At 41.7% G+C, this 13890-nt stretch overlaps 1 protein-coding gene across 2 annotated transcripts in view; it reads left to right on the forward strand.

Annotated features, from left to right (window-relative positions):
- khdrbs3 (KH domain containing, RNA binding, signal transduction associated 3) overlaps nt 1–11232 on the forward strand; it is a 141589-nt gene extending 130357 nt beyond the window's left edge. Inside the window, exons 8-9 of one of the 2 annotated variants that reach the window (XM_036952942.2) lie at nt 8387–8445; nt 10286–11232. In XM_036952942.2, coding sequence (XP_036808837.1) covers nt 8387–8445; nt 10286–10380 — 154 coding nt within the window. In that variant the 3' untranslated portion in view covers nt 10381–11232. The remainder of the gene's footprint in view (nt 1–8386; nt 8446–10285) is intronic. The other variant, XM_021572248.3, reaches the window with a different exon arrangement.
- Nucleotides 11233–13890: the final 2658 nt, after the last annotated feature.

A 13890-nucleotide genomic window follows, 5' to 3' on the forward strand; every position in this document is an offset into this window, starting at 1 on the left:
CAGTACACTCCCTGTTTACAGGACTTACTAGTAATTTTTTTAATGTCTCAGAAAGAAATACATTATTTTTCAAACAAAATAATCACTATTTTATATGAAAATTGATTATTCAGAAATATTAACTAGACAAGACCCTTTGAGTTCTTCTTTCATCTGTAGAGTAAGAGCATCATAGACGCTAGCAGCCCTTTAGAATGCATGGTGACGATACACCATATTAGGTTTATTAGGTACACCCACTTAGTACTGGGCCGGACCCCCCTTTGCTTCCAGAACAGCCTGAATTCTCCAGGGCATGGATTCTCCAAGGTGTGGTGTTCAAACGTTGCTCAATTAGTATCAAGGGACCTAGCGTGTGCTAGGAAAATATTCCCCACACCATTACACTACCGCCACCACCACACCATTCTCCTTCAACCTCTCTCATCAACGACCTGTTTGCACCCGGAGGACTGCCGCTGACTGGATGTTCTTTGTTTGTCGCACCATTTTCGCACAGACTTTCTTGTTTCCTAAACCATTCGATTACCACACTGCAAAACCAGTGTGTACAGTAAATACAGCACAATACTGCGGTCTATAGTGCATACGGTACAGAACATTTTCTTTTTAAGGTCATCCAATTTAGATCTGCTGATGGACAAAAGGTACAGCCCTGTTTTACCCCGGTGCCCAATCTCAGCTTGAGCAGGTCAGAGCGGTAGCAGGGCTGGAACAGGGAAGGACCCAGGGGAATGTTAGACTGGATCCATGGACAAGACGTCTCCCTAACAATGCCTCACAGAGCCTGAGGAGCTCACTGCACAGTCACCAACCACATCAGAGCCCTGGCTGGGCGGCAGGCAGGCAGGACTTCACTAGCTGCAGGATAACAAGCAGAGCAATTTACTACAGTTGGTTTCTCCAGTGTCTCTAGTATGATATCAGCCCTTATGCCTGGCGGGGAAAGAGGGTAACCATTCTGGAGAGTTTGTTTTGGGAATTCTGGGCAAATACTATACTGTAGACATAATTGAGGTGGACATACTGTTCCTGCTAAATACAAGATATGTAACTTGTTTTCAAATTGTAATTGCTGATAATAACCTAAACAACATTGTATAACATATTTAGTCAACAGGAATGTAGCAGAGTCACATTGAAAGGAAATATGAAACAGTTCACAACCTTGAAACATGAGACTTTTAGCTAAACGGTGGTTCTTCTCAGTAGTTCGGAGACATTTACATGTTTCAGAAGTGAGGGAAAGCCTGGAGGAACATCTTGGAACGCCAAATCAGCATGACATCCATGGCAGGTTCAGCACCAGTCAATAGCGGTCAATCTTCCGTATGAGTGCTGTCATAGCCTTTTTCTACGGCATTTAATATACCGACCCAAGCCAACGTTATTACTACCTGAAGCCAGGTCGGTAGATGTGTGGGTATTATTAAGCAGTTGGAAGGTCAGCTGAATGGAGAGACTGAAGGAGAATGACTTTCATTGTGTTAGCAGATAGGGGGTGATCTCCCTGTAGGTAAATGAGGAGGATGACAGGTGTTGCTCTGGGTGAGGTCATACAGAGGTTGGACACACACAGATCGGTTTGGATCAGAGTGTTATTTCATTCCTGACACCTATAATACTACAGGGGCCTCTCGCCTCTTCCCTTCCTCTTCCTCTTCCCTGGCTCGTCAGCCTGCTCCCACAGGGCCGTGGTTACAGGGAGGAGGGCCGCGGTTACTGGGCTAGCTGTGACAGCATTTTAAAGGGCAGACACATCCCCTAGGAACAGTTGTAAAACTCAATACAGGAGACAAGTGTGGAGGTGTGGAGGTAAAAGGTAGCACAGAGCACAGGGGACTTGTGGAGATAGCAGCGAAGGGGAGATAACCATTCTGAGGTAGGACAGAGCACAGGGGACTTGTGGAGATAGCAGCGAAGGGGAGAGAACCATTCTGAGGTAGCACAGAGCACAGGGGACTTGTGGAGATAGCAGCGAAGGGGAGATAACCATTCTGAGGTAGGACAGAGCACAGGGGACTTGTGGAGATAGCAGAGAAGGGGAGAGAACCATTCTGATGGAGGGCAGAGCACAGGGGACTTGTGGAGATAGCAGAGAAGGGGAGAGAACCATTCTGATGGAGGGCAGAGCACAGGGGACTTGTGGAGATAGCAGCGAAGGGGAGATAACCATTCTGATGGAGGGGAGAGAACAGTTATGGATGTCTGAATGGCAAGTCTTGGTGGGTCGTCCACCAACAGTATGTGAACAGAGTACCAACCAACCACCATGGTGTGAATCAGTTGTGGAAATTACCAGAGAAATCAGAGTTATACTATAGAAATGTACAGATCTAGGCATGAATAGGCCTATGAAATATGTGGCTGGTATTTCAGGCTTTGCAAACACACAGAAGTACATTAGTTCAAGAGAGTTAATTAGTTCAACACAATGTAATTGATTTCTATCTAAGGACCAGAGGTCATGCAGTTCTACGGTGGGTACTTTCTGTAATAACTTTACTCGTTTGATCCTTTTAATATTGTTCTAATTCAGTTCTCAGCAGTTTGTAACGTTTGTTTTGACAGGCAACGTCAGTCTTTTGCCCTAATTTGTTTCAGAGCTAGAGATATTTTAATGTTGTAAGGCCTAACGAGAGTTTTTGTTGCTGTCTCAAGTGTTGTCTTGGAAAGATTCCAGACACTCTCAGAATGATGTCAGTTTATAGCATCGCAGATAATATGATGAAAAACTTGAGGATGAATCCCAAATGGAAACCTGTTCTCTATATAATGCACCCTAGTCAAAAGTAGTACACTATATAAGGGATAGGATGTCCTTTGGGGATATAATCTCAGTCTATATGTTGGGCCGTAATAACGTTGCAGTCACCTGCCCATCTGTTGACCAAGACACAATCTGAGGTGAATTTGAATGTAATATGGATGACTTACCGTTCAGTCCTTCTTTGTGACATCGCAGCAAGGGTCCAACATTGATTATTGCATACGCAATCAGCTGTGGAGACAAGCAATCAACAGCATATCCCGGAGGGAGTTTTCAAAAACAATTACACCATCTTGGTGTTGGATAATATACAGGACACATTCTCCCAAGTACAGTTCCTTTTCTGTCTGTTAATGTTTTCATCTATTTTTGTCTGGTTTTGCTTTTTGCTGTATTTCTTTCAGAGCCTTAATCCATGAAATACAACATACATACTGTACCCACTCTCCCGAGTGGTGCAGCGGTCTAAGGCACCGCATCTCAGTACAAGAGACGTCACTACAGTCCCTGGTTTGAATCCAGGCTGTATCACATCCGGCCGTGATTGGGAGTCCCATAGGGCAGACACACAATTGGCCCAGGGCCGTCATTGTTATTAAGAATTTGTTCTTAACTGACTTGCCTGGTTAAATATATAAATATATATATGTCAATATGAAGGAAGTCATGTCATTTTTCATAGTCTGAGAGTGAAGGATGTCCTTTATCAAAATGAGTTATTTCGCTATCAAAATTATGTTAAATGCTCGCTATCTAATGAATATTTCCCGCTGAATGTTCTTCCTCCTGCATTGGAAAACCTATGAAATATTTAGTGTCTCCTCTCCCCTGGATATGACTGCTGACTATAGATTGTTATTCTCAGTACCTCTGGATCCTCTCTAAATGTCCTAGCAGATCTCTGCAGGTTTATCACAGAGCAACAGAAGAGCAATGGCTGTGTAAGAAAACAAAGTCCACCAGGGACATGTACTACATCACTCAGATGTAACATCACCATCTGTTTATTGGCGCCGCAAACGACAACATCAGTACTTAGGATCAGCCATTTATAGAGGATACCTGTAAACCTGAGAGCCAGGCGGTAGGTATACCTGTGGACGAGCAGTCAGATTCCATGATTCCTGATCATGAGACAAGGTATCCTCTATAAATGGTTTGTTTGTTTGAGATTGTCTGTTGTGGGATGAGGCTGGGACTGGGGCTGAGGCTGGAACTGGGACTGGGACTGGGACTGGGGCTGAGGCTGGGACTGGGACTGGGGCTGAGGCTGGGGCTGAGGTGGGGCTGTACCCCATGGTGTTTTGGTAAAAAGTAGTGCACTATATAGAGAATAGGGTGCCATTTGTGACACATACTTTGTGTTTGTCTTGAACTAGCAGGAGACTAAAAATATTATTTTTTTTATATTTGAAGCCAGAGATATAAACACCCAGCATAATACAGTGGTCTCTAGATTTCTCCTTGAGATATAAACACCCAGCATAGTACAGTGGTCTCTGGGTTTCTCCTTGAGATATAAACACCCAGCATAGTACAGTGGTCTCTGGGTTTCTCCTTGAGATATAAACACCCAGCATAGTACAGTGGTCTCTGGGTTTCTCCTTGAGATATAAACACCCAGCATAGTACAGTGGTCTCTGGGTTTCTCCTTGAGATATAAACACCCAGCATAGTACAGTGGTCTCTGGGTTTCTCCTTGAGATATAAACACCCAGCATAGTACAGTGGTCTCTGGGTTCCTCCTTGCTCCTCTCCATCATTAGCTGTTAATAAATGTTTACATGCTTGTGATTAAAACAACATAAAATGTAAATTAAGTTGGATTGTTTCAGTTCCTGACATGTTTCCAGCCACATTGCATTTGTGACTATTTATATAAACAGCATAAAAAGAAACGTTCCTTTTTCAGGACACTGTCTTTCAAGTATAATTCGTAAAAATCCAAATAACTTCACAGATCTTCATTGTAAAGGGTTTAAACACTGTTTCCCATGCTTGTTCATTGAACCATAAACAATTAATGAGCATGCACCTGTGGAATGGTTGTTAAGACACTAACAGCTTACAGATGGTAGGCAATTAAGGTCACAGTTATGAAAACTTAGGACACTAAAGAGGCCTTTCTACTGACTTTGAAAAACACCAAAAGAAAGATGCCCAGCGTCCCTGCTCATCTGCGTGAACATGCCTTAGGCATGCTGCAAGGAGGCATGAGGACAGCAGATGTGGCCAGGGCAATAAATTGCAATGTTCGTACTGTGAGACACCTAAGACAGCGCTACAGGGAGACAGGACAGACAGCTGATCGTCCTCGCAGTGGCAGACCACGTGTAACAACACCTGCACAGGATCGGTACATGCGAACATCACACCTGCTGCGGGACAGGTACAGGATGGCAACAACAACTGCCTGAGTTACACCAGGAACACACAATCCCTCCATCAGTGCTCAGACTGTCCACAATAGGCTGAGAGAGGCTGGACTGAGGGCTTGTAGGCTTGTTGTAAGGCAGGTCCTCACCAGACATCTCAGACAACAATGACGTCTATGGGCACAAACCCGCTGTCGCTGGACCAGACAGGACTGGCAAAAAGTGCTCTTCGCTGAGCATATTGACAAAATGTCAACCCAGAAATTAGAGGTGCCTAACAGCTTTGGGAGTCCTCCTCTCGTCCTTGTGAAAGGGGAAAGCTTTGACTTGGCAGCTCTCTGAGGACCTGACAGCAGCTATTGGTCCTCGTAGCCTTTAGCTTTACACCAACAGGAAGGATAAGCCGCTTGTTTAGCCCCTCAGCTTCCCAGGGCGTACTCTAGCGGAACGGTTTGTAGTTGAGTGTATATTCAGAGGGGTTCCGCTCTGGGAAGAATATACCCAAGTATGGAGACATGGTGTGAAATCAAATTACCACACACCATGTCAGGTGTTTCATAGTGTACAAGACACAGAAAGAGAGAACATGCATTCATTTGCTGCATCTCTTTCTCTCTCTTGCGCTCTCTCTCCTTCACCCTCCACATCTACACCCCACCCTCTCTCACTCTCGCTCTCTGTCTCTCTCTCTATCACTCTGTCTCTATTTCTCTCTCTCTCTCTCTGTCTCTCTCTCGGTTTCTCTCTCTAAAGCCATGACGAGTGGTGTCAGGTATATATAAGCAGCTGGACACCAGTGTAAGACTCACAGTGGTACCTCTGCTGTGAGGGTTGATTGGAAAACCTCACACTCTGAATAACAAAGTCTGGTTTCTCTTTGTGGACACAGAGCATAAATATTCACTCACATCTTAGCAGGGGTCCAGTTTAGATAAGAGGAAAAAGGCTGCCTTTGTTTCTGTTGTTATTGTTCCCTGGTTGAGTCATGAGCTGTGTGAGCAATGCAATCTTCATGCCAAGTCAATGATCTCCCCGGGGGAAGAAACCTAACATGAATGCCTTTTCTGGACAATGTCTCAAGCAGACATTTATAGATCCACAACTATAGACGTTTCCCCCCTCCCCCCTCCGTCCCCTAATATGAATTTCAATTGTTCATGTCAGCTTGTGCCTTTTAAGTTTCTTTAAAAAAAACTATCAACATGCTGCCAATCAAAGTTGAATAATGATTAAGTGCTTTGAAACGCGAAAATCATAAAAGTCATCCTTTTTTGTTGATCTGGTGTACAGCTGGGCCTTTAGTGTCACCTCCAGCACTAAACCAGAGAGAGGAGGGGTAAGCCCCAGACTGACAGGCACGGAGACCAGGGCCATAACTACGTATGAGGACACCAAAAAAATATATAATAATAGAAATATATATTTTGCACACAATAAAGTAAATCAATTACGGGTCAACAATCTAAGACTGCTCCCGGTGTTGATTAAAGCTCAGAATGCTTATATTCTTGATCTGACTGAGTTCTAATCGCGCCTGACGCTTTGCAAACGAGTGGAATCATGAACAGAGGATGGGTTCGTTATGTTCGCTTGCGTCCCCTGGATTTGCCTCCCGGATGTGCCTTTTTATCAGCACATTTACCACTCTCTCAAACGGCTATCTCCGCCCTCTCGACGAACAGGCCGATGGCCTGAGAAGTTAAACGAACTACCCCAACTCGGAGTCGGCTCTAGTGGGCAACTAGAGACGCTGATGGCAGTGTGTTTGTGAGATAACGGACAAAAGGCCATTTTATAACTGTCCCGCGACTCCTGCCGTATCTACAGCCACCCCCAAACAAACAAAAACTGGTTAATAGTTGCTTATAGATACAGTCATTTAGGTGGCTACCTGCCAGAAGACACTTCGATTGCAGTAATGTTAAAGGCCTCTAGCTAGTATTACTTAGCCAGCTAGAACGATGAAGTAAGAGGCTGATGTTAAACAGAGCCTAGCTCAGCAGGAGCAAAAAATAGGCTACTAAGTTTTCATAATGACTCTATAAAAAAAAAAGAAGATATGTTTCAATATGAACATCTCCGCATGTCCTATCTTCGCTACAGGCCTAGATTCAAATGCAATCAAACTGCAAACAATACAGTTCATACGTTTTCATTTATATGGGGGGTTGTTCGTTCTTGTCTCCATCATCCACTGGAGTCTAAAGTTGACCCGTTACCCCCTCCCCCAGGCGAATGTGATGATACGATCATTGATGCACTCCATTGATGTCTGTTTATGCAGAGCTAGATTAGTAGCTAGACCCCCCTTTCAGGGATATAACATTACAATCTTATAGCTAATAGGCTATGTGTTTGTAAATCGACTGAGGTGAATCAACCTACAGCAGCCAAGGTGATAATGGTTGGGGACATTTTTTGCTTGTTTTGCTGTTCTCCAAATAGCATTTTTTTTAAATTGTATTATTAAATAGAAATGCAGTAAATGAACTTCAACATTCAAAAAATGCCCTGGACGGAACCTCGCTAAGACTGAAGCCCTGGTTACAGCCCTGACGGTGACAGAGATGGTGACGGGGAGAAGACTCAGCTGTGATGCGTGGCATGTGCCGGCTCTGTGGCAGCCTTATGATGAATTACCTTTCTGGGCTTGAATGATAGGACTGATACTGAATGATACCAGCACACGATTGTTCTGTCAGCAAGTCAACGGGCACCGCTGAGAAATAAATAAAGAATAGCAAAGAAATGAACCACAATTCAAGATGGCCTCCCTTTTTATTTTTTCATTACAGGTGCCATCTCTCATATATAGCTCCATATCCTGGATATGGGGAGACCGACATAGCCAGGATATTGCCATGTGGAAGCACAGAAGGCACAGCCGCAGCTACTGTAACTGCTGAGTGAATATTGGCTGTCGGATCTATTGTATACTGTATCCTGTAAGGGAGGGAGGGCATAGTTATGAAAAGAAATGATATGTATACACCTTGTGCGCATGTTTGTAATGTAGAGTATATGTTTATGGTTACATACAGCAGAATGGTACATCAATTCTGTCCATGATGACGTTATTTCACTTTCCCGAACAGTTCATGCCATTCTCATCCCGGGTAGTGATTTGATAGCTGTGTGCTGTGATGTTCCTCTATCGTTCTCCATTAAGGCCTAAAGGCCATGTCATTTTATTGTTAGAAAGAGATTCTGATGGATGTCTCCTCTTTCTTTCCTTTCACAGCTCAGACCATTATTATGAGTACGGACAGGATAATGGTGAGGAATCATACGAGTCATACGGTCAGTGGCTAACTGCTTTATTCAAATGTGAAATGTTGTTTAAATGCATACACGCCACCTGTCTTGTTCAGTGTGGACCTCTTTTCATCATCAACGCAGCAGTTTTAAATGCTGTTAAATCCACATGCAATGTAATTTCCCCCTAATAGGTGCTATATAAGCGTTTTGACAAATTTGTTGTAGATGTATTGTTAGCATTATTCAGAATGCCAAGTGATGGTATAACATGAGGCATGGTCTGTGTCAATTTAATGGTCAAATAATTCATTGGTGATTATCCTGTTCCACAACTGAATTAGGCCTATTTTACACTCCATATGAACAACGTACATTTTTCTGACAATGTCAAACACAATCCTGTTATTATAAAGGTTGGGGATGTCTGATAAAGACACAGTAATTCTATAAAGCGGGGCATGGCTACGTCCACAGAATGTCCTGACTGTATTCACACGTAGACCATGAGTGATAGAGTAACTGATATGCCTTGACGTCTGCTTTTCTAATACAGCTTTAACTATGGCTTTCTTTTCTGGTGAAATGTTTTGAGCCGCTGCATGGTTCTCGTCTCAGTCCCTGAGCCGCTAATGTAATCTCATTACCCAGGTCTCCTCTTGCTTTGGCAGATGTCAATTCTGTTAGCACTTCACAGTAAATGTACACAGTTGTCACCAGACACTATCTGTAAAGTAAAGGACTTTTATTCTCTTCAGTCCATAACGACTTTGTAATTGCTCATAACATAGGGCGGCGGGCAGCCTAGCGGTTAAGAGCGTTGGGCCAGTAACCGAAAGATTGCTGGTTCGAATCGCCTTTAATCTAATTGCTCCAGGGTCACTGCAAATAATGGCTGATCCCTGGCTCTGAACCACCTCTCTGAAGCTGTCTCAGGGGAAGTGGGATTCAACAACAACAACAAATTGTGAAATAGGACAAATGTGAGGACATACCTAATTACTATAACTGAAACAGCAGCTTATTCAGATTACAATTTGCAACACAGATTAACACACGAGTTATGTGGCGAGAAAGTCTGGCTGGAAAGTGTTAAGAAGTAACCTCCAGAAGTAGACAAACACACAGAGGCTAACACTGCAATGCTACATGCTTTCTAACAGGTGAAAAGAAAGAGGTGTTTGACAGTTCGAAGAAAGGCGCTGTTTAAACGATAAACAGAGTTGATGGTGCATGGTTGATCTCTAACCACAAGGTTACATTGGTCACCGTCTCTCAGTGTCAGAGAAAGTGTGACAGGTTTAGAGACTATTAGATACTATTGGTTATGGGCTGCCAGCAGAGACCGTGTCAAGGGAAAAACAGTCCTTTGTGAGCCTCTGCTCTGCTCCGGGGATGAGACTCTGTTGGCTAGAGATCACACAAAGGCTGCCATCGATGCAGCAGGCACTTGGCACATAGACAGCAGAGGGCCTGAATGAGGTCTGATTTGGGCTAATGGTTATTGTGACCTTTTGTTAGGAGCCACTACACTGGCTCTTTTCAAGTAGCTATCTGATCTTCTGTTTCAATTATCTAAACGCATCCTTCGAGGTTAATGACAAGTTTCTTGGTGGATTGTCTGTTTGAACAACAGAGGGCGGGATTCTTCTGTTGTTCCAGTTTCAGTCTCTCAGAAAGTTAGTCCATTGACATAATTCAACTTTTTTTGACAGGTTTGATGCCTGATTGAAGCATGATAGCTGAATTCTTACCTCAGTTCCAGTCTAAGGAAAAAATGACAAATATTGCTCCAATAACCTGTTGACATCATAAAAATCTGAGTAACACAAGAGAGTGTGTGTGTGTGTGTAGAAATGTTCCTTATGGCTGTTTCCCTATAAAGCAGGTCAGGAGGACTGGACAACTAATCGTGGCAAGGCGCCAGCTGCACGGACGACCAAGGGAGTGTACAGAGAGACGCCCTACTCCAGATATTGAACTGATTATACAACAACCTGCACAATCCCTCATGGATGTGTCATCAAGTAATGGATTTTATACGGACGCTCCCTTCTTTTTAGAATAAAAACACAAACAAAACCAAACAATAACACAGAGGAAATGATGAAGGTAAAGACCTTGAAATCAATCGTAAACATGTGTTTAAAAAACGGAAGACCCTGGTATGATGTCAAGACTGTTTCCACCGGGAATAATGTGTATAATTTAGGTCATCTACCCACTCCTAAACAAGTAGATATCTAAATATTCTGGACCTGGTTATAGAGTGATTGGTCATTGGTAATATATTAGTGATTTAGTTGTAGAGAGGTGAAGTATTGTAGATATTTTTTGCCTGTCCCTTGCAAATGAAACCTTTCCAATCAGAAAAGATTCTGAAATAAATATTGTTGTTTTATCTCCTTTTGTAAATGATAGTTCTTTAATGTTAAAGGGCTTATAAAAGCATGGCGTGGAATCATTGTGGATAGTGTCAACTGTTTTATTCCTGTCTTAAAACTTGTAGATGTGTGTGTTTCTGTTTAATTTCCTGCGTTTAATCAATCTTCAATCTCAGCTCATACTCTTCTTTTTTTTGTGTGTAAAAACCCTCAGTAAGAAAAAAATTATCAAGAACTGCAAGACATTTTAGGTAAAGCTCTTAATAATTCATTCCAATCCATATATTTTTTGGGGGGCTTTAATACCTGAAATGCTTTCAGACACTGTATAAATCAGGTTCTTGAGACATTAACAGAAATAGTATATTAGCATATTAACCTTATCCGCTTATGTAGGCCCTTTACATTGTTCTTCTTGGTTGATGCTCAATAAACTTTTGGAAATATAGAAGTTTGTGTTCCAGAGCGTAATTCTGTATTTGCATAAATAGAAAAACACAATCATCTAAACTAACAAAACTAACATTGCAAGGAATGATGTTGACGATAATCTTGAAACTTTAATACAGGTTCTTAAATTCCGTTCTTAAATTCCGTAATGTAAACTACCATTCAAAAGTTTGGGATCACTTAGAAATGTCCTTGTTTTGGAATGAAAAGCAAATTGTTTGTCCATTAAAATAGCATCAAATTGGTCAGAAATGGAGTGTAGACATTGTTAATGTTGTAAATGACTATCATAGCTGGAAATGGCAGATTTTTTTATGGAATATCTACATAGGCGGACAGAGGCCCATTATCAGCAACCATCACTCCTGTGTTCCAATGGCACGTTGTGTTAGCTAATCCAAGTTTATCATTTTAAAAGGCTAATTGTGAATAGGCGACTCCAGTGAACGTCAACAGTGAAGAGGCGACTCCGGGATGCTGGCCTTCTAGGCAGAGTTCCTCTGTCCAGTGTCTGTGTTCTTTCGCACATCTTAATCTTTTCTTTTTTTGGCCAGTCTGAGATATGGCTTTTTCTTTGGAACTCGAAGGCCCTAGAAAGTGCTCATCCCTGAGACACCTCTTTACTGTTGACTTTGAGACTGGTGTTTTGAGGTTACTATTTAATGAAGCTGCCAGTTGAGGACTTGTGAGGCGTCTGTTTCTTAAACAAGACCCTCTAATGGTCTTGTCCTCTTGCTCAGTTGTGCACCGGGGCCTCCCACTCCTCTTTCTATTCTTGTTAGAGCCTGTTTGCACTGTTCTGTGACGGGAGTAGTACACAGCGTTGTACAAAATCTTCAGTTTCTTGGCAATTTCTTGCATGGAATAGCCTATATTTCTCAGAACAAGAATAGACTGACGAGTACTTTGTTTTTAGTCATTTTGAGCCTTTAATCGAACCCACAAATGCTGATGCGCCAGAATCCCAACTAGTCTAAAGAAGGCCAGTTTTATTGCTTCTTTAATGAGGACAACAGTTTTCAGCTGTGCTAACATAATTGCAAAAGGCTTTTCCAAATATCAATTAGCTTTTTAAATGATAAACTTGGATTAGCTAACACAACATGCCATTGAAACACAGAAGTGATGGTTGCTGATAATGGGCCTCTGTACGCCTATGTAGATATTCCATAAGAAATCTGCCATTTCCAGCTACAATAGTCATTTATAACATTAACAATGTCTACACTGTATTTCTGATCAATTTGATGTTAGTCTAATGGACAAAAAAAAAAAATCTTTCAAAAACAAGGACATTTCTAAGTGACCCCAAACTTTTGAACAGTAGTGTATATTGAGACTCTTGAGAGATATCATATTGATCAAGAATTAGCTTCTGAATAATATGATAACATGTACAACAACATAAAAGTGAACATTATTTTAACACAAAAATATATTTAAAAACTGAATTCATGTAACAAAACAACACAATTTTGTAAGAACTGTGTTGAATGTATATTGCCTAATTGTATATTGCAATTCAGCTAATGTTTTGTAGGTAATGATTTCGATACAATGTCAATCACAGATTTAAGTCTCTGATGTGTGTTTTTAATATGTAATATCTTAATAAAACGGATTACAATATGTCAGTTGACATTATTTTTAACAGTACACTAACATGTACAGTAACAATGGCAGCGGCACCTGTATTTTCTTGCTTGCCTATCTAATAATAAGTGACTTTGAGCATCTTATAATAGGCAGTCCTATTACATTTTAATGACAACAAACAGTGACACCAGGAGAAACTCCTAGGGACTGTTCATAACTTTTCTACTGGATGTAAACAACGGCTTTTACACAATTGTATAGAATTTGTATGGCGGGGATCTCGTTTCTGTTCTTGTTTTGCTCCCTGTGTTCTCCTCTGGTGCCTGCCCTGACCTTTGGCCCTGCCCCTCTGTTAGAGAGACTCTAAATGACCCCTGACCTCTGAACCCCAGCTGACCTCCACACTGAGAGGACGGCAGACAGACAGTAGCTGTTTTAAAAGACCTCCGTCCATCCGTTCCACAAGGTAATCAAACCCAACCAACCTAACCTCACCCTAACGTAGACTGACAAATATAAAGCACTAAAACCAAAATGAAGTTGTTCATCATTAAGTCTTTCTTAATCTTGAAGGGGTTTAAAAGTCAACACTGGGGATTAATTAGACTTCGATATAAACAATTTAAAAGCATTATAAATAGCTGTAATATTTCTAGCAGGTTTGGTGTGCAGTAAGTGTATTATGTGACTTTGATTATGTGTGTTTTATTGTAAGTAAAATGAATTACTCTTTAACCATACTAAAACTATTTTTCTGAACCACTTTAAATTGCAACAGTTTGCTTTGTTTCTGTACCTTTATTTTGTAATCAATCATGTTATTTCCTTTATTTTAGGCTGGTGCCAGAGCCCACAGCAGGAAATCATACGTCCGACCACCCTCAAGCTCTGAAGGTGAGTTGCAATTAACGCTATTGGTCTGATAATTCCTCTTCTTTATATCAACATAACCAGAGTGCTTTGGTTACAAATACAGTATTAGCCCAGATTAAAAATGTACAGGGTATGTCCCAAATGGCACCCAGTTCCCTATATAGTGCATTACTTTTGACCAAAGACC

The sequence above is a fragment of the Oncorhynchus mykiss genome, chromosome 18 (assembly GCF_057628025.1).
Source record: "Oncorhynchus mykiss isolate SJ-2025 chromosome 18, ASM5762802v1, whole genome shotgun sequence".
Lineage (NCBI taxonomy): Eukaryota > Metazoa > Chordata > Actinopteri > Salmoniformes > Salmonidae > Oncorhynchus > Oncorhynchus mykiss.